Source organism: Schistocerca cancellata, chromosome 5 (assembly GCF_023864275.1).
Source record: "Schistocerca cancellata isolate TAMUIC-IGC-003103 chromosome 5, iqSchCanc2.1, whole genome shotgun sequence".
Taxonomy (NCBI): domain Eukaryota; kingdom Metazoa; phylum Arthropoda; class Insecta; order Orthoptera; family Acrididae; genus Schistocerca; species Schistocerca cancellata.
The window spans coordinates 28,412,188-28,434,822 of record NC_064630.1 but is presented as its reverse complement, the minus strand read 5'-3'; the positions used below and the strand labels follow the sequence as shown (position 1 = coordinate 28,434,822).

The following is a 22,635-nucleotide window of genomic DNA, read 5'->3' as shown; positions in this document are numbered from 1 at the left end:
CTAACTGCTCTACAACATAATCTGAAATGGGATGAACACCTACAGCTGCCCACTGTTTTACATTTTTTAGGAGAGAATGCATGCTACACTAAAATCTAAAGCCATTACTAACAGAACTAGCTTAGGGAGTGAGAACACAGGTGTGCCTTTCGCTGGTACTCTTAACTTCAATAGGCCCTCATCTACACTGTGCATCTGAACCGATGCATAGTACTAACTTCTACCCCTGAAATCTGTATGCTTACTTTCTTTCCATTTCCATTTGTACATATCATACAGTTTTATGTTCATTCCTCTGTTGTTGTTGTTGTTGTTGTTGTGGTCTTCAGTCCAGAGACTGGTTTGATGCAGCTCTCCATGCTACCCTACCCTGTGCAAGCTTCATCATCTCCCAGTACTTACTGCAACCCACATCCTTCTGAATCTGCTTAGTGTATTCATCTCTTGGTCTCCCTCTACGAGTTTTACCCTCCACGCTGCCCTCCAGTACTAAATTGGTGATCCCTTGATGCCTCAGAATATGCCCTACCAACCGATCCCTTCTTCTAGTCAAGTTGTGCCACAAATTTCTCTTCTCTCCAATTCTATTCAATACCTCATTAGTTACATGATCTACCCATCTATTCTTGACCATTCTTCTGTAGCACCACATTTCGGAAGCTTCTATTCTCTTCTTGTCTAAACTATTTATCGTCCACGTTTCGCTTCCATACATGGCTACACTCCGTACAAATACATTCAGAAATGACTTCTTGACACACAAAACTATACTCAATGTTAATAAACTACTCTTCTTCAGAAACACTTTCCTTGCCATTGTCAGTCTATGTTTTAAATCCTCTCTGCTTTGACCATCGTCAGTTATTTTGCTCCTCAAATAGCAAAACTCATTTACTACTTTAAGCGTCTCATTTCCTAATCTAATTCCCACAGCATCACCCGATTTAATTTGGATACATTCCATTATCCTCGTTTTGCTTTTGTTGATGTTCATCTTATATCCTCCTTTCAAGACATTGTCCATTCCATTCAGCTGCTCTTCCAGGTCCTTTGCTGTCTCTGACAGAATTACAATGTCATCGGCGAACCTCAAAGTTTTTATTTCTTCTCCATGGATTTTAATTCCTACTCCGAATTTTTCTTTTGTTTCCTTTACTGATTGCTCAGTATACATATTGAATAAAATCGGGGAGAGGCTACAACCCTGTCTCACTCCCTTCCCAACCACTGCTTCCCTTTCATGCCCCTCTACTCTTACAACTGCCATCTGGTTTCTGTACAAATTGTAAATAGCCTTTAACTCCCTGTATTTTCCCCTGCCATCTTCAGAATTTGAAAGAGAGTATTCCAGTCAACATTGTCAAAAGCTTTCTCTAAGTCTACAAATACTAGAAACGTATGTTTGCGTTTCCTTAATCTTTCCAAGATAAGTCATAGGGCCAGTATTGCCTCATGTGTCCCAACATTTCTAAGGAATCCAAACTGATCTTCGCCGAGGTTGGCTACTACCAGTTTTTCCATTCGTCTGTAAAGAATTCGCGTTAGTATTTTGCAGCCATCGCTTATTAAACTGATAGTTTGCTAATTTTCACTTCTGTCAACACCTACTTTCTTTGGGATTGGAATTATTACACTACTGGCCATTAAAATTGCTACACCATGAAGATGATGTGCTACAGACACGAAATTTAACTGACAGGAAGAAGATGCTGTGATATGCAAATGATTAGCTTTTCAGAGCATTCACACAAGGTTGGCGTCGGTGGCGACACCTACAACGTGCTGACATGAGGAAAGTTTCCAACTGATTTCTCATACACAAACAGCAGATGAGCGGCGTTGCCTTGTGAAACGTTGTTGTGATGCCTAGTGTAAGGAGGATAAATGCGTACCATCACGTTTCCGACTTTTATAAAGGTCGGATTCTAGCCTATCGCTATTGCGGTTTATCGTATGACGGCATTGCTGCTCGCGTTGGTCGAGATCCAATGACTGTTAGCAGAATATGAAATCGTTGGGTTCAGGAGAGTAATACGGAATGCCGTGCTGGATCCCAACGGCCTCGTATCACTAGCAGTCGAGATGACAGGCATCTCATCCGCATGGCTGTAACGGATCGTGCAGCCACGTCTCGATCCCTGAGTCAACAGATGAGGATGTTTGCAAGACAACAACCATATGCACGAACAGTTAGATGACGTTTGCAGCAGCATGGACTATCAGCTCGGAGACCATGGCTGCAGTTACCCTTGACGCTGCATCACAGACAGGAGCGCCTGCCATGGTGTACTCAACGATGAACCTGGGTGCACAAATGGCAAAACATAATTTTTTTGGATTTATCCAGGTTCTGTTTACAGCATCATTATGGTCGTATCCATGTTTGGCGACATCGCGGTGAACGCACATTGGAAGCGTGTATCCGTCATCGCCATACTGGCGTATCACCCGGCGTGATGGTATGGGGTGCCATTGGTTACACGTCTGGGTCACCTCTTGTTCGCACTGACGGCACTTTGAACAGTGGATGCTACATTTCAGATGTGTTACGACCCGTGGCTCTACCCTTCATTTGATCCCTATGAAACCCTACATTTCAGCAGGATAATGCACGACCTCATGTTGCAGGTCCTGTATGGGCCTTTCTGGATACAGAAAATGTTCGACTACTGCCCTGGCCAGCACATTCTCCAGATCTCTCACCAATTGAAAACATCTGGTCAGTGGTTGCTGAGCAACTGGCTCGTCACTACTCTTGATGAACTGTGCTATCATGTTAAAGCTGCATGGGCAGCTGTACCTGTACATGCCATCCAAGCTCTGTTTGACTCAATGCCCAGATGTATCAAGGCCGTTATTATGGCCAGAGGTGGTTGTTCTGGGTACTGATTTCTCAGGATCTATGCGCCCAAATTGTGTGAAAATGTAATCACATATCAGTTATAGTATAATATATTTGTCCAATGAATACCCGTTTATCATCTGCATTTCTTCTTGGTGTAGCTATTTTAATGTCCAGTAGTGTATATTCTTCTTGAAGTCTGAGGGTATTTCGCCTGTCTCATACATCTTGCTTACTAGATGGTAAAGTTTTGTTAGGCCTGGCTCTCCCAAGGCTGTCAGTAGTTCTAATGAAGTTTTGTCTACTCCCAGGGCCTTGTTTCAACTTAGGTCTTTCAATGCTCTGTCCAACTCTTCACGCAGTATCACATATCCTATTTCATCTTCATCTACATTCTCTTCCATTTCTATAATATTGTCCTCAAGAACATCACCCTTGTATAGAACCTCTATGTACTCCTTCCACCTTTCTGCTTTCCCTTCTTTGCTTAGAACTGGGCTTCTTTTACTGCATTTTTATATTTTCTCCATTCATCCATTAAATTCAATATCTCTTCTGTTACCCAAGGATTTCTATTAGCCCTCGTCTTTTTACCTACTTGATCCTCTGCTGCCTTCACTATCTCGTCTCTCAAAGCTACCCATTCTTCTCCTACTGTATTTCTTTCCCTCATTGTTGTCAATCGTTCCCTAATGTTCTCCCTGAAACTCTCTACAACCTCTGGTTCTTTCAGTTTATCCAGGTCCCATCTCCTCAAATTCCCACCTTTTTGCAGTTTCTTCAGTTTTAATCTACAGTTCATAACCAATAGATTGTGGTCAGAGTCCACATCTGCCCCTGGAAATGTCTTACAATTTAAAACCTGGTTCCCGAATCTCTGTCTTACCATTATATAATCTATCTGAGACCTTCCAGGATCTCTGGGCTTCTTTCATGCTCTGTGCAAAATTCTACCAGGCAGCTTCCTCTTTCATTCCTTACTCCCATTCCATATTCACCTACTATGTTTCCTTCTCTTCCTTTTCCTACTATCAAATTCCAGTCACCCATGACTATTAAATTTTGGTCTCCCTTCACTATCTGAATAATTTCTTTTATCTCATCATACATTTCATCAATTTCTTCGGCATCTGCGGAGCTAGTTGGCATATAAACTTGTACTACTGTGGTAGGTGTGGGCTTTGTATCTATCTTGGTCACAATAACATGTTCACTATGCTGTTTGTAGTAGCTTACCCGCATTCCTATTTTCCTATTCATTATTAAACCTACTCCTGCATTACCCCTATTTGATTTTGTATTTATAACCCTGTATTCACCTGACCAGAAGTCTTGTTCCTCCTGCCACCGAACTTCACTAATTCCCACTATATCTAACTTTAACCTATCCATTCCCCTCCATATACGAGGGTAATTCAATAATTAAAGAGACAAATTGGTCTGGAGAAAAAAGTGTTTATTTTTACAAAACAATACTTTTTCTACTTTTCAACATAATCCCCTTAAATATTTATGCACTTGTTCCAATGGGTTATAAGCTTTCTTATTCCGGCTGTAAAGAACTCTTTATCTTTGAACAAATTTCCTACAAACTTTTTCATGTCCTTGTTGTCCTGGAACCTCTTCCCACATAATGAATGCCTCCTTCAGTGCACGAAACGAATGGAAATCACTAGGTGCTAAATCAGGACTGTAAGGGTGATGAGGCAGTACTTCCCAGCCCATTTTGTTGATGGTTTCATGGTTAGTTGAGCAATACGAGGCTGTGCGTTGTCTTGCTGGAGGATCACACCTCTCCTCTGAGTTCCACAACATCTGTCTCTCATGGCTGCTTTCACCTTGTTTAAAAGCAATCCGAGTAGTATTGGCTGTTCATTGTATGTTGCTCTTTGAGGTGATCATAAAAAAACTGGACCTTCAGCATCCCAAAACACGTCAACATGACTTTTCCTGCTGATGTGTGAATTTTGAATTTTTTCATGACAGGTGAGGTGGTGTGCTTTGTCTTTTTGATTCTGGCTCATAATAATGAACCCAAGTTTCATCACAAGTTAAAAAACTTTGTTGAGGAAGTGCACACTTTCCCTTTTATAACATTCCTGTAGCTCTGTGCACACTCTCAACCTTGTTTCCTTGTGTAGGTGTGTCAACTCCTTTGGGATCCGTCTTGCACATGTTTTGCGGCACTTCAGATTGTTACAGATAATGTTATGAACTGTACCAGTAGTAACTTGAACCTTATCAACTATCATTTCCATAGTCACACGGCGGTTGGCATGAATGATGTAATCGATTCGACTTTGAAGTGAGTGAGTTGAAACTGCAACTGGTCAACCAGAATAGTGTTTGTCAGTCACTGAGTCGCAACAATTTTTGAAGTGCTATACCCACTTGTAAAAATTTGCACGATTTATACAACCTTCACCATAAACTTTAGACATTCTACAGTATATATTCACTGGTTTCTTGCCATCAGCAAGCAAAAAACGAATAACTGAATGTTGTTCAACTATTGTGGATATTTCAAGTGGACTCGCCATCTTGAAATGTATTTTTGAGGTTATAAAAAAAAACAATGTTGATACATCAGCTAATCAGGGCTCATCCCAGTGATGCCAACTTAAAGCCATAAAAGTACCAAACTTGCCCTACTACCAGTTTTTCCCCCAGACCAATTTGTGTCTTTAATTATTGAATGAATATTTTATGCATGGATGTCAGTGGCATGTGTGTGTGGAAGGGAAACACATCTCACCACACATACAGTGATGTGCCAAATGATTTAGTCACTGAATGGACACAGCACTTTTATTATGTTTATGAACTTAAGTTTTATGTCTAACTAATATTTCATTAAACTATTTTAAAGAAGAAGAAAAAAACACACACACACACACACACACACACAATTTTACTGAAGATCATGAAGATGAACAGAGTGTTCAGTATTTGGTGTGTTCTCCTTTATCAGCCATCAAATCTTTAATTCTCCTTGGAACGCTCATAATGCATTTCTTCGACATATTCTGGAATTAAAGTATCCTGTGCCATGGTCTGACAAGTTTTTCTGCCATCCTGATGTTACTCATGGGTATATCTCCCTTTGCAATTTCCCTCTTCAGTCCTTGCCAGACATTTTCAATTGGGTTCATGTCTGTGAAGTTCCCTGGCCAGTTAAAAACATGAATTCCAGTCTCATTTAAATATTTTGTAACAGATTTTGCACTGTGGCTTGGTGCAGAATTGTGCATAAAGATGTAATTGTTGTTGGGAAACCAGTTGTTCACCTAGGGAAGAAATAGGATTTCCAGTACTGAACTTGACAAGTCCTCTCTTTCACAATATAAATGTGTCCATTTCCTTTGCTACTTACCACAAATCAAACCGTCACTGAAAGAGGATGCTTGACTCATCGAGCTGTGCAATCTTTGTGGAATGTTTCATGCCTCCTGCACCTCACAAATTCTGTTTTGTCTTGCAGAATTTGAATACTTGTTTCATCAGAAAAATGGACCTGAAAAGAATTTACATGTCGCAATTGGAAGTGTCTGTTATCATAAAAGAAGGAGCAGAATGATGAGATTATTTATTTATCTCATTCCAGTCATCCATGGTCCAGATTTTGTACTTTTTGTTCTATTCTAGTCATTTTTGTTTCATCACTGGGTTAAGTTTGTGTCTCTTAGCAGCACGATGGCATTGTAGCCCCATTTCATTGAATCTTTGCTCCACAGTATGGGTAGTATAGGCACTCCAGCGTGTTCTTAATCACTTGTATCTGTTCTTTTCAGTTTTCCACTACCATTTGTCTTAATTCTCTGTCTGTTCTATGGAATGTAATGAGACTTCAACGGCACTTACCTTTCTGCTGTGTTTTGAGACTTTCATCATTTTTTTAAGTTTGTTGCTTATATTTTGAACTGTGGTCTTTGAAATCCCTTCCATAAGAGTAATATCTCACTGACTATATTGACAGTGTATGAAAAGGGTTGATATTCTACCTCTTTTTCTGTGGAGTGAGGTGAATACATTTACTCTATCTGAAAACAGTCACTATATTCAGACTTACGGAATGCATTAAGGATTAAAACATGGAACACATTGCATAAAAATATGATGAATTACATAAAGTTCAATAATAATTGAAAATATCACCAATCTTCTGTGTGTATTACACTATACTTCACTTCACAGTGGTAGCTCTGACCACCACAATTATTCAATATCTCAGCAAAGGTTGAAATAACGATCTGAATAAATTATTGAATGGGCATACAATGCGAATCATTGTTTAATGTAGAGTACTTCCACACTAAACTTCAGAACTTCTCGAACTACATGGTGAGTATATTAAATTGGCATCCCACTGATACTTCATGCTGGCATACAATCCTCCCATTCCCTTTTAGATTTAACAACCTCCACCACTACCTCAAAATATGAGCAATTGAAGCATGGGGGTTTCAAACACGCAGTGGCAAAGATAAGGTATTTTGAATCACAAAGTGAAGGAACTGGAAGCATTGCCTATAGTAAGTATCCTCTCATTTTTTCTAGTTTCTTGTGCTTGTTAGAATGTTGCATTTAGCCATTGGCTGTGCTACATTTAAAGCCTCTAAGGTGTAACCACCAGAAACAAGTTTGGTTACAAGGGTGATAATGAACTTAATTTATGGAAATTGGTTCAGAAAAACAATGACATCTTTCTTTTGTTTTAAACTTTGTACTAAGCATAAAAAAGAAAGTTGTTCATTAGTCTATTTAATGATGACTGTCGGAGTAAATAACTAACTATTGCTTATTTTTAGCATAGTTGATTAGGCTAGACTGTTAAATGTAGATGCTGTAGTGGCTTGAACTATATCCATATAACTCAAAAATCTGCAGGTATATGTACGTCACCCTGAGCTTGCAGCAGCAAAAGCAAATCGTGACTACGTGTTCAAACAAGTTTGTGAAGCAGTCAACACAATATCTGATGTGGCACAAGGCAAGGGGCCTTCTGTGCCCCAGAACCCGTATGATGGCCCAGGTGAACTAGCTGCAGCACTTGATGATTTTGATGTACGTACCTGTTTGTTTCTTTGTTTGTTTGTTTATGAATTTGCATTAGTTATCATTTACACGCTAGGGAGTGTATTCTATCTACATTTGCTACGTTTGATGAATGTTTGTTCCTGTTCGTTCACTATTTCATTGGTAACTGAAGTTTGATGTTACCTATACTGTATAATATGCCAAGGACTGTTATTGGTGTTTTAATGTTTATCTCTTATTAAACATAATTTATGTTTCTTAAACATAATTTATGGTTACTGGTGATATGGTGTACTTCCTCAAATACTTTAAAATTATCCTGAGATACATTAAAATTAATGTGTTTGTGTTCTTATCATATTTCCATGAGTATTTATTATTCATATTCTGTTTGTATGCTTTTAAATAGAAGAGACTATGTTGAATTGCTAGAAAACACTGTTAAAAGGTTGATTAAGTATTTTATGGTTGTTTAATCTTGGTAAAGGCACAGAGAAAAGAGAGCAGGTAGAACATAATATTAAAGAGTCAGTAAGGAAACTGGCGATTTGGGTTGAAATAGAGACCTTCACAAACAGTAAGTTCGGGTAACTTGGCACAGTGGAAGAAGAAATAAAGAGGCAGTGTCGTTGCTCAGATTAACAGTTATTTACTAAATATGAATATGGTACATAAAAGTTATGTGCATTAATAGAAAATCTCAGGCAACTGTAATACATATATGAATATAAGTAACAACTCACTATATAGAGGAGTTATAGATAAAATTGCTTGGATCTTATACAAATTCCTTCTTTTCAGTTAACAAACACACAAATGCAATGACACACGTACTGCCACTGTTGTGCTCTGGCACTTTCCGATTGAATGGACTTTCCTACAGTCTGGTCTGCTGCTCAGCACTGGGTCTATTTTGTGGGCACTAATCGGTTCCCATGTTGTTGTTGTTGTTGTTCTCTTCAGTCTGAAGGCGGGTTTGATGCAGCTTTCCACATTACTGAATCCTGTACAAGCCTCTGCTTCTCAAAATGACTGTTGCAACCTACACTGAAGTGACAAAAGTCATGGGATAGAAGTATGCACGTATAAAGATGTTGGTAGTATTGCGTACACATGGTATAAAAGGGTGGTCTGGTGGTGGAGCTGTCATCTCCGCAGGGGACTTCCAACAACTTGTTGAGTCCATGCCATGTCGAGTTGCTTCACTACGCTGTGCAAAAGGTGGTCTGATGCGATATTGGAAGGCATTCCATGACTTTTGTCATTGTAGTGTACATCCATTTGAAGCTGCATACTGTATTCATCCAGTGGTCTCACTTTACGATCTTTACCCCTCACATTTCCTTCTGTTACCAAAGTAACAATTCCTTCTTCCCCAAGGGTGTGTTGTGCCAACTGATCTCTTCTTTTAGTCAAGTTGTGTCAAAAAAAATTTTCCTCCCGACTTGATTTTATACTTCCTCATTAGTTATTCAATCTGGCCATCTAATATTCAGCCTACTTCTGTAATGCCACATTTCAAAAGCTTCTCTTCTCGTCTGCATTGATTATTCTCCATGTTTCAACTCCTTACAAGGCTACACTGTAGACAAATACTGCCAGAAAACACTTTCTAATATTTAAATTTATATTCAATTTGAACAAATTTATGTTTTTCAGATATTCTTTCCTTGCTGGTGTTAGTTTGAATTTTGTATCCTTTCTACTTTGGCCATCATCAATTGTTTTACTGTCCAAATAACAAAACTCGTGTATGACATTTTAGTGTCTCGTTTCCTAATCTAATTCCTGCAGCATCACCTGATTTAATTCAACTACATTTTATTATTCTCGTCTTGCTTCTGTTGACACTCATCTTATAATGTCTTTTATAGACACTATCCATTCCATTCAACTGCTCTTCCCATTCCTTTACTATGTCTAACAGAGCTATAAAGTCATCAACAAACATCTGTCTTTTTATTTCTTCTTCCTGATCTTTGATTACCGCTTCAAATTTCTCCTTGGTATTCATTACTGTTTATGCAATGTACAGATTGAATAATGTGAGAGATATGCTATACTCCTGTCTCACTCACTTCTCAACCACTGCTTCTTGGTCATGTCCTTTGACTCTAGTTAACTGTGATCTGAGTCCGCAGCTCGTGGTCGTGCGGTAGCGTTCTCGCTTCCCATGCCCGGGTTCCTGGGTTCGATTCCTGGCGGGGTCAGGGATTTTCTCTGCCTCGTGATGACTGGGTGTTGTGTGCTGTCCTTAGGTTAGTTAGGTTTAAGTAGTTCTAAGTTCTAGGGGACTGATGACGATAGATGTTAAGTCCCATAGTGCTCAGGCCATTTGAACCATTTGAACTGTGATCTGATTTCTGTACAGGTTGAGGTTGTGGATAACCTGTGCTCCCTGTATTTTATCTCTACAACATTCAAGATTACAGAGTGTGTGTCCACTCAGTGTTGCCAAAAGCATGCTTTAAATCTACACATGCTATAAATGTAGGTTTGCATTTATTCTAAGATAAGTTGCAAGGCCAGTATTGCTGTGCATATTCCCATCTTTTCTGGAACTCAAATTGATGTTCCCGGAGGTCGACTTCTACTGATTTTTCCATTCTTCTGTAAATAATTTGTCTCAGTACTTTGCTAATATGACTTTTTAAATTTTTTTTTTTTTTTTTTTTCCCCCTGTCCAAATACTACTTTTAAGCAGCTCTCTATGTGCAAGTGTATCCTATGCAAGTCTTTTCATCTTTATGTCACTATTGCAATCTGCTTTTACTTTGACCTTTTCACTGTTGTCAAGATTGGTCTTCCTGTACAATTTTTACTTCCACACATCCATATCCATATTGTACCAAATTAAGTGTTCTTCGCCATGACAGGTGTGTCCTGTGAGCCTATCCTTTCCTTTAGTCAAGTTGTACCACAGCAATCTTTTTTTCCCAATACTATTGAGTAGCTTATCATTAGTTATCTGATGTACATGTCTAATCTTTAGCGCTCACCTCTAGCATCATATGCAAAAACCTCTATTGTTTGACCTCTCTGTTTCAGTGTTGAATAAGGTTGCTGTGAGGCGAATACTTCCTTAGGTGTAAATTTTTATTTTATGTGAACTACCACTTTTTTCACAGAAAGGCTTTTGGCCATAATCTGTTACTTTACTGCCCAAGTATCAAAACTCACCTGCTACTTTTAGTGTCTCATTTCCTAATTTAATTCCCTCAGCATCATGAAAGTTAATTTGATTACATTCCATTACTTTGTTGGTATTTGCTTCTGTGCAAGTTGCAGCTAATGTTCTGCATTTTGTGTTTTACCCATGGTATATTCAGAATTGCAAAGAGTGTATTTCAGTCAGCAGTGTCAAAAACTTTTTCTAAATCTGCAGATGCTTTAAATGTGAATTTGACTTGGAGCAATGTATTTTTTACGATAAGTTGTAGGGTCAGTATTGCTTTGTACATTCCTCCAGAATCCAGTTCGATCTCCCCCTAGCTTAGACCAACTGTTTCATCATTCAGTAGGTAATTCACATTACTATTTTGGAACTGTGTCTTATTAAAATAATGGTTTGATAATACTCACACTCGTCGGAACCTGCCTTCTTTGAAGTTGGTATTATTACAGTTTTTCAGAAATCTGAGGGTATTTTGCTTGTCCCATACATCCTGCTTTTGTCACAGTTTGTTCTCCCAAAGATCTCCCATCTATGCAGTTCAGAAAAGCTGGTGTTTGTGGGAATGATCCAGATTGCTCAGGATGGTGGCCAGATGACCATCTGGATTATTCCCACAAACACCAACTGTTCTGAATTGTGCTGTTGGGAGTTCTCTCTGCAACATATCCTTCATTTCCATAACATCCCTGCCTTCAGCTTTCGCTACTGTGTCTCCTTCACCTGCCTTTCCGCTTCCCCCTTCCCTGCTCCCCCTCCAGCCCCATACATGTCTTCTGTACAATCAGCACACCTGCATAATCCTTTCCCATTCTTTACTTCTCTCCTCTCGCCTTTGCCCGTCCTTTCCACCCACTGCTCCTGGTACAGCTTCTTGATGCTGCAGCTAGTAGCTCACTGTCCTGTCGCCACCACGTCCGTGTGCACATTTCCACAGGCAGCACTAGCGGCTTCCTCCAGCCCTTCTCTGCTAATCATCCCCATCCCCACACCATGCCTCTTTTGTACCCCCAGCAAAGGTCACTGCTCGCCTCAGTCGTGGTTGGGCCTTAGCACTCAGAGACAGCAGTGGCTCTGTTGTTGTTTTAGTTGTAATGTGCATTTAATAACCAGTAAAGTATGATCAGAGCATACCTGCAGTATAGCTATCTGTTTTGTTAAGGCAAGCCAGGCACATTACCGTAGCAAGGTCCATGGTTATGCTGATGTAAAGTTATAAAATGTGAGAGAAATTGGACAAACAAACTGAAGGTTTTATGGTGTGCAGCGTGCCTTCGTGTTTTGATGTATTAATTTTGACAGTAAAAATCATCACTTTGTTAGAATGTGAGGAAACTCCACACAACTTAATGTACTACTTCTTGGTACTAATAATGTCAAATAGATCATAGTATTATTGCCTTTTTGTTTTAATTAATTTTCTTACTTTTAGTGTCTGGTTATTGAAAAAATTCAATGTAGGAAACTGGAGAATGTTTCAAGATTAATTATTTTCACTTGGACATCTGCATCACAGATGACTTTTGTTCAGTGATGATAACTTTGAATTTAGGATATATCCTTGCATATTATTTGCAGTAGATATATTTAATCTGTTTTACTTCTATAGATTTGAACTATTGGTTGCAAATAATTTATTGCTAAGAAAATTCTCTAATGTTTTTCCCAAAATATCTTCTTGCATTCAGACTGGACTAGTTACAATGCTTTAGACTTCCTCTTTTTCCTAATTGTTAAAGTAGAGTGTAATGAGGCTACTTACAATGCAGATTACAAACACTCGTGATTGCTGACCATCGACAAAAAGTGCAGAACTGTGATGATGGAAAAGAAAACTGTGACCATAGAAAAGTATGTTGGCATGATCTTGTGAACTCCACATAAAACTGAAAAGAATCAAAATTGTGTGAAAATATTGAAATAAAACAGATGTAAATACATTGAAATACAAATTTATAAATGTCTATCTGGCATCACTCAGTCAAGAAAGACATTAATGTTACTATCAGTATTTGTAACACTGCACGTGCCAAGATGAAGAAGCGAAAGAAAGACATTCCAGATGGACAACATTCAAGAAACTTGATATGGACTTGGGGGAGGCATGAGAAAGGAAAAAAAAAAAATTTGCTCATACGTCATCTGTATGTGTCTTCAAATGGAAAACAATTTTGCGAGTTTGCATTGCAGTTAACATGTTCTTATGATATAGCAAAATAGTATATATACAGCAAAGTAACACGAAAAGAGACAAAACGAATAAAAGGAGGATCGGCTGTGTGTGTGTGTGTGTGTGTGTGTGTGTGGTAATGTAATTTGAGACATTTGAGTCAAGTAGAGTATATTAAAGGAATTTATAGATATAACTGTGTGTGTTCTGCAGGATTTAAGAAAGAGAGAGAAGTTAGATTTAGTTTCTAACCAAATCCAAATTAGGTTATAGGGAGCTTCTAAAATTTAAGTGTGTTTCTAGGGGTATAATTTTATTTCACATGTTAACTGCATGGTTAACTTTATAGTTTAGACTGCACCTGTGACTGTAGTTGAAAGTAGTTGACATTAGTTGAAGATATTTAAAAATTGTGTCATCATGTTTCTTCTTTACTGTCTTGCTTTAACAAGAACAGTTTTCATAATTTGTTGTAATTCTGATCTGAATTGTTCTCCATAACATTTTATTCCAGCTATTGTTTTCTTTTGGTCAGACAATATGCAGCAACTTCTCAAGTTTTAGAACCGTTTGCACTTAATGCAATAAATCAAAGAGTTGCCTGTATTAATAGACTGACAAAAATTTTGTTTTTGAATTTGTGTACCTCGGAGGACTTTAATTTTTAAACAACACCTTGATCGACCTGTTTGTATTCTTTTCTCTCCATTCGTTAGATTCAGCTGAACCCTATTGTAGATATTCAGCACAGATGAAGTCCGTTGACCAGTGTGCACTGTACAGCACGTCACAAAGTGCAGTTATTAGTTTCCAACCCTCTTATTACATTTCACAAATGAAGAATGCGATCAGTGATATTCTGGGTACTCCTTCAGAGACCTAATTTGTATGACTTTATCATTATGACTGCTGATGAATATGTATGAGAGTAAGTCAATTATTATCCGCAATTTAGTTATATTTTTGTTTATTTTGGTAGTACTGTCATTTTACATTGATGAAGCATGCTTTGTTTATTTGTTGTGAAATCTTTGCCATTTTCCAGCTGCTAGGTTAGTTTCGTTATTGCTGCCGTTCAATCATGGCTGCTTCGCTGTCTATTTGCACCAAAGAAGGGCAACGTTCAGTGATCTGTTTTTTTGTGGACGGAAGGCGTATTGGGCCGAAATTCATTGAAGATTTTCAGTACAGTGTGGAAACAGTGTTTTGCCACAACAGTGTGTTTACAAATGGATTGAAAAATTCCGAGATGGTCGCACAAGTGTTACACATGATGAAGAAGCTGGACGACCATCTACCACCACAAATGAAGAAACCATTGAGCGTTCACATGAAATGATTCTCTTAGACGATTAACTATTGACAAAGTGGCACATCGTCTTCAAATTAGTCACGGTTCTGCCTACGAAATCATCCACAACAGACTTGGGTTTCATAAAGCTTGTGCAAGATGGATCCCAAAACAACCATACATTTGCAAAAACAAACGCACTTGGACATCTGCAAAAAACATTTGGATCACTATGGTAATGAAGGGACAACTTCTTGGACAGGATCATAACTGGTGACAAAACATGGATCCATCATTATGAGCTGGAGAGTAAATGGCAGATTATGGAATGGGAACATCCAAAAATTCGCCATGCAAGAAAAGGTTCAAGACCCAACCCGTCCACAGGAAAATTGATGCTTACAGCTTTTTAGGATGCACAAGGTCCTATACTGGAACATTATGGGGAAAGGGACACAATAATAAACAGTGTACGTTACAGTGAGATGGTTATTGCCAGGCTAAAGCCTGCAATTCGTAGTAAATGTCGAGGATTGCTGTCAAAAGGTGTTGTGTTGTTGCATGACAATGCCCATCTGCATATTGCTGCCCACATTGCTGAAACGCTCCAGAAACTCAAATTTGAAGTACTGGATCATCCTCCATATAGTCTCGATCTTGCCCCTTCTGAGTATCACTTGTTTGGTCCACTCAAACATGCATTAAGTGGCCATCAATTTGCCTCAGATGAAGCAGTGAAAGAAACGGTGCATTCCAGGCTCGCAGCTCAACTGAGAACCTTATTTTATGAAGGCATCAGGAGGCTTGTACAATGATGGACCAAGTGAATTGAATCGCAAGGAGACTATGTCGATAAATGATGTTCTTGTAAGTTTCCTATTTGATCACAGTAAAATTTTATTACTACTTTGCGGATAATAATTGACTTAACCTCATACATAGAGATCAGTACATGCTTATATTTGTCCAGATTTTGAACAATAGTTTTTCATTCTGAGCTCTACTTTTGGATTTGTGTTCTATCATCAGATCTTTGAACTCTCCCCAGAATTTGACTGTTCACAAAAACAATCTCCTTTGTGGTCAGATAGTACTGTCTTTCAACTCTCCAAACAGATCTCAGCCTTTTTGGAGTTTGTCTTTAGGGTATGTTCCAGATTACCTTTTTCTAGTCATTTCAAAATTATGGACTAACTTTGATTTTACTGCTGTGTACACATTTAAACACAATTTGCATTGAATGAAGGCTACATGGGATGTTACAGCACCGTTTACGAAATGACGACACTATCTGTCAACAATGTGAGGGTGTTACAAGTATGTTCACGTAACGCTTGAACCATGGAATCACTGATTGTTTTGAAATTTTGTTTGCCAGTAACAATAATATTTTTTCATAAAACTTCAAAATTTTTTGACTATTATTTATTGTCAGCAGAGATTACATTGTAGAATTTACAGAACTGTAGCTATATTCGTTGCTTTTACCTTGAAGAACCAAAGAAACTGGTACACCTACCTAATATTGTGTAGGGCCCCCACGAGCACGAAGAACTGCCTCAACATGATGTGGCATGGACTTGACTAATGTCTGAAGTAGTGCAGCGGGGAACTGACACCATGAATCCTGCAGGGCTGTCCCTAAAACAGTAAGAGTAAGAGTAAGAATGGGTGGGAGATCTCTTCTGAACAGCACGTTGCAAGGCATCCCAGGTATGAACAGAACGTTGCAAGGTCTCCCAGATATGCTCAATAATTTTCATGTTTGGGGAGTTTGTTGGCGAGTGGAAGTGTTTAAACTCACAAGAGTGTTCTTGGAGCTACTCTGTAGCAATTCTGGATGTATGATGTGTCCGAACGATTCTCTTCAGTCGTCGTTTGTTCCGTTCTTGCAGGATCTTATTCCGGCCACAGCGAAGTCAGTGATTTGATGTTTTACTGGATTCCTGATATTCACGGTACACTCATGAAACGGTCATATGGGAAAATCCCCACTTCATCGCTACCTCAGAGATGCTGTGTCCCATCACTCGTGTGCCGACTATAACACCAACTTCAAGCTCACTTAAATCTCGATAACCTGCCATTGCAGCAGCAGTAACCAATGTAACAATTGCGCCAGACACTTCTTGTCTTATATAGGCGTTGTTGACCTCAGTGTTGTATTCTGCCTCTGTATTTGAATACAAATGCCTATACCAGTTTCTTTGGTGCTTCAGTGTATTTCTGATGGTGTATGTAGTACTGCACCAGTGGTCTCTCTCTCCTTTTTTTTTTTTTTTTTTTTTTTCCCCCACAGCATTGTCACCTGTGTGTACTGCAAAAAGCTCACTTGCATTTCTTGTGACTGTTAGGTGGTGTTACAATATATTATTGTGTCTTACTATATCTAAAGTGCCTGGTTGTGTGTATATTGTTACACAGATATTGAGAACTTCTTATAAGTTGTCAGAGAAGGTATTACACAATGTTTAGACCATCTGCTCTGAGTTTAGAGCAAGTGCAAAGTCTGTGAAATGGAAAGACAAGTAGAAACGAGTTATGATGATTACATTTGAGATAGTGCTGAAACAAGTGAATGTAGTTATATAGTGCTTAGAGAAGTTACATAAGTGACAGTTACGCAGAAAGACAAACTCCCCAATAAAAATGAGCATATCATTCTGGATCTGAAAGGAATGACATTTTATTCAGCTGAGAAAGAGGGGAAAGGAGGGGTAGGTATCAGTTATATCCACCATTCAAAATTTGGGAAAGATGGGACAGGACGAGAGATTTTGGATGATATCTTAAAGGCAGTTGGAGGAGCACATAAGCAAAATCTTTTACAGCAGGTAGCATGACCAATGTCACATGTGAAGAGAAACATCAAAATTCACCATGTTGTGACTTTTTGGTGACTATTTGTAATAGTAATATATCTAAAATTGTTTAGAATTTTTTATTGAAATTCCTTTCTAGTTTGGGGTAGAACGTTACAATTGATGGACAGCTATCTCCCACCAAGACCACATGCAGATTTATGCAGTACATGGCTAGTAAAGCAGATACTTTTGGCATCAGATTTTGACTGTCAGTGGTTGTAGACACACTCTTCCATGGGTTTTGATACATGGCAAAAAGTGAACTTTAAACCAGAGGCAAAAAAATCTCTTTCTGTATACCTTGTCATGAAGCTTATGGCGCCACAGGTGTGAACTGAAAATTGGTTCACATTTTTGCACGTGCCCAAAGTATTGAAGAATAAAGGTACAGGGATTCATTTGATGACCAACATATGAATCTCAAAAGCGCTATGTTCCCAGTGTTTGTCATTCAGATGTAGATGATGAATATGATTTGAAATGAATAATAAAGTGAAATATAGTGTGGTATATTGGACCACATGGCTAAAAAATATTAAGTGAAAGCGGTGTTGCAGATAGGATGTTTTACAGTACATTGGTTTTGCCAAATAAATACTGGATTCTTTAACAGAGTGTTATATGAAAAGTTATCACCCGCAAATAGTTTTTGCAGCATTTCAATAAAGAACTAGGACATGAAAATGTGAAAAATAGGTGCCAAACAGGATTTCCTGTAATCAGCAGCGAGTCAAATACCGGAGACAAATCAGTTAGTAAGAAATGTAGAATGCAGCACAAAGTGTAAAATGGTAAAATCGAGATAACTGGTGTATGTGGCACCAGTCGGTAACCTGTGTGTGGAAAATGAATGAAATTAGTCCCAAAGTGATGCATTGTTTGCATTCAGCAATCAGGAGTAAAAGAAAATACAATTTTGCGTACTGTTTAATGCTTATACCAAAATCAGTCCAGTCACAAAAACTGATAACTACGAATTAAAACGATGTATAAATCTTTAGTTTGAATGTTCCTTTCATAAACAGCATTTCATATTGCCATTACCAATGTGTTAAAATAGGTAAAAAGGGGTAGCTGTGCCACAGTTGTCAACTTGATCACTGTTGTGATTGTAGATATGTAAATAATACAGTGGTTCTAGTGTTAAGCGACATGTACACTTGTTCCATAAAAACACGGGAGAACTGCCGTAAGTCAGTAACATCTTGCCACGATATTTTGGCACAAAGTCTTTTGGCCATCTTCAGGTGAGTACAGCTGTAGAAGTTCTCCCGTGTTTTTATGGAACAATGAGTACGCCGGTAAAGTTTCAAACATCACGACGTGTACACTGATTAGCCAGAACATTATGACCACCTAGCTAATAGCTGGTATGTCCACCTTTGACATGGATAACAGTGGTGATGTGTCATGGCATGGAAGCAATGAGGCGTCAGTAGGTCGCTGGAGGGAGTTGGCACCATATCTGCAGACATAACATGTTCAATCACATCCCAGATGTATTCGATCAGGTTCAGATTTGCTGAGTTGGGGGGCCAACATATCAATTCGAACTATCCACTGTATTCCTCTAACCACTCCATCGCACTCCTGCCCTTGAGACATGGCACACTATCTTGTTGAAAAATGACAATGCCATTGGGGAACATGATCATCATGAAGGAGTGTATGTGGTCTGCAACCAGTATGCAATACTCCTTGCACATCATGGTGCCTTGCAAGAGCTCCATTGGATCCATGGATGCCCCTGTGAATGTTCCCCAGAGCATAATGGAGCTACTGCCAGCTTGTCTCCAGCCCACAGTACAGGTGTCAAAGAGCTCTTTCCCTGGAAGATGATGGATTCTTACCATCCCATCGACATGATGAAGAAGGTACCAGGATTCATCAGATCATGCAGTGCTCTGCCACTGCCCCAACATCCACTGCTGATGGGCACATGCCCCTTTCAGTTGTAGTTGCCAGTGTTGTGGTGTTAACATTGGCACATGCATGGGTTGTCGGCTGCGAAGGCTCATCGTTAGGAGTGTCTGGTGCACTGTGTGTTCAGACACACTTGTACTCTGCCCAGCATTAAAGTTTGATGTTAGGTCTGCCACAGTTTGCCACCTGCCCTGTTTTACCAGTCTGTTCAGCCTAAAACATTGACATCAATAATGAGGGTTGGTCGTCCAACCCCATGATGTCTGGATGTGCTTTTACCTTGGTTTCACCATGTGTTGAAGACATTCACCACAGCACTTCTCACACAATTGAAAAGTCGTGCAGTTTCTGAAATGCTTGTGTCGAGCCTCTGAGCCATTACAATCTGTCTTCGGTCACACTCAGAAATATTGCATGCCTTTCCCATTCTACACACGACAGCACGCTCATTGATACTTCATGCACCATGTGTGCAGTCATTTCTCACCAGGTAATGCTGCTATCGCCTGGACGGGTTTACATTCAGTAGTAGGTCAGTGGTCATAATGTTCTGAATGATCAGTGTATGTATTTTGATGAGACATTGCACTTCATTTTACTTGCATTTTGCATGCATTCTCTTATGGTGGCCATCCAACTGCAGATGTTTCTGGTAGAGTTGATGAATTCACATGCTGTATTTAAAATGTCGTCTATAAAATGTTCTATGACATATTGATTCATGTAGCTGAGAAAAAAATTAATTACAGATTTTTTATATCTGCATATACAAACATACACTAAAAGCCACTGAGTAGGCCATATTTCAGGGTACTTTCTAGCAGTATTAGCTACTGCCAGTCCTATTATATTTGTGTTTGGTAGAATGTGCTTTCACATAGATAATTTACATTGTGACTCATAGTTTTATCTATGCTTTAACACTGAGAAGACAAAAGTCATGGGATAGCGATATACACATATACAGATGGCATTAGTATTGTGTACACAAGGTATAAAAGGGCAGTGCATTGGTGAAGCTGTCATTTATACTCAGGTGATTCATGTGGAAAGGTTCCTGATATGATTATGGCTGCACAACAGGAGTTAACAAACTTCACACTCGGAATGGTAGTTGGGGCTAGTCATATGGAACATTCCAATTCAGAAATCAGTGGGGAATTCAGTATTCCGAGATCCACAGTGTCAAGAGTGTGCCGACATTACCAAATTTCAGGCATTCTCTCACCATGGACAATGCAGTGGCCAAAAGCCTTCACTTAAGACCAAGAGCCGTAACAATTCTATGCAGTTGCAGTACTAACAGACAAGCAGCACTACATGAAGTAACCACAGAAATTAAGTGGAATATATGGCGAATGTATGCATTAGGACGGTGTAGTGAAATTTGGTGTTAATGGGCTATGGCAGCAGGTGTCAGACGCGAGTTCCTGTGCAAACAACGGGACATCGCCTGCAGTGCCTCTCTTGGGCCCATGACATATCAGTTGGACTCTAGGCAACTGGAAATTAAGTCTTGATTTCAGTTGGTAAGAACTGATGGTAGGGTTCGAATGTGGTGCAGGCCATACGAGCCATAGACCTGAGTAGTCGACAAGACACTGTGCGAGCTGGTGGTGGATCGATATTGGTGTGGGCTGTGTTTACTTGGAATGGCTATAGCACTCTGACGCAACTGAACCAATCTTTGATTGGAAATAGTTGTTTGCAGCCATTCGTAGAATTCATGTACTCAATTGAGTATGGATTTTATATGGATGATGGTTCGCAATGTCACCAGGCCACAGTTGTTGTTGATAGGTTTGAAGAATGTTCTGCATAATTTGAGTGAATGAATTGGCCATCCAGATCACATAATGTGAATCCCATTGAACATTTATGGGCCGTAATTGAGAGATCAGTTCATGCACAACTCTTGGAATGGCAACACTTTCCCAGTTATGGACAGCTATAGAGACAGCATGGCTCAGTAATTCTGCAGGGGACTTCCAACAACGTGTTGAGTCTATGCCGTGTCGAATTGCTGCACTGTGCCAGGCAAAAGGACATCCAACACAATATTAGGATGTATCTCAAGACTTTTGTCACCTCAGTGTGTATTGACATGTTTTATATACAATTCATTTAGACATGTCAAATGAGCTCATTGTTGGTGATACCTTAAAACCTAGTCTTCTTTTTTGTTTCTATTTGTCCGTATCTCTCCCAAATAAGTTTGTTTATTTATAGCTAATATTTTAAATTTTGATGTATATTAGCATGTCTAAATGACCACAGTTAGTACAGTAATACTATTCTCTCTCCTGGTCAGCAAGATAATATTCTCCTCTGCATGTAGAGTTAGTGTGAAATAAAAGTTGGAAGAAAAAATATTCTGGCTTGCTCTTTTTTGAATCAGTGGACAATCAAAAGATTATTTTGAAATGACAGAAAATTGCATTATTTAATATGTTTATTTTAGGGCATAGCTGGTGTAAACTGCCTATAAATGCATACATTGCCGCACAAAACTTCTGTTTATTTTTCAAGTTTTACGGCATCTAATGAACTGCCTGTCCCATGGTTACAGTGTGGCACATAGTTTTGTGTTTGTTCGTAGGTCTGCTTAATTAAGTTGCCATTTCCACTTCAGCCGAATGTGTACAAAATATATAAAATTGCCTCAGTGATTAATTTGGCTGACATTGAAATTAGAAAGTAAAATCCTTGAACATAATCACCACTTCTCCAGTGACTATGAACCAGTGTCTCAGGCCCATGTTTTCACTTTTCTGTCTTGTTGACTCATGCTTTTACATGATTTTCTTGCAGAATTTGTATTTCTATTGTTATAACATGAGAGGAGATTGCATAGCAGTCCAGTGTTATAATTTTTGGCATATAACTTCATATTCTGTAAAATTACTTTTCTCGTGTGTGCCAAAATTAGCATGTTCTAGCATCACATGCTCAGCTCAGGATCCATCATTTCTTGGTGATTCTAACTGATGTGGTTTTGGTTTTTGTGTTCAGTTTATAAATAATGTAAATGTAAAAATTAGTAAACGTCAACCTGTTGTTTACTTAATTTTTCACTGGAACTCTTCATGTACTGTTATTAGTTTTTCAAATAGAACAGTTATTTCAAATGAAACATTATAGATTAGTTGATATAACTGCCATCTCATTTGAAGTAACAGCAAGGGCAGCATATCCTGAAAAGTATATTGCATATTCGCTTTCCCATGGTTATGTTATTAAATGCAGTTCTTTTCTTCTTGGTTGCCCAACAGTCAATATCAAGATTTTGTTGTAGACATCCAATTTGGTAATATAGTGTAATATATGGATAACATA

The 22,635-nt window shown here is 38.8% G+C and overlaps 1 protein-coding gene across 3 annotated transcripts in view; it reads left to right on the top strand.

The window, feature by feature from the left end:
• The window catches only part of LOC126187828 (catenin alpha), a 145,905-nt gene that overhangs the window by 36,875 nt on the left and 86,395 nt on the right, over positions 1 to 22,635 (top strand). For all 3 annotated transcript variants that reach the window (XM_049929128.1, XM_049929127.1, XM_049929129.1), the window contains one exon: positions 7,730 to 7,906. In XM_049929128.1, coding sequence (XP_049785085.1) covers positions 7,730 to 7,906 — 177 coding nt within the window. The remainder of the gene's footprint in view (positions 1 to 7,729; positions 7,907 to 22,635) is intronic.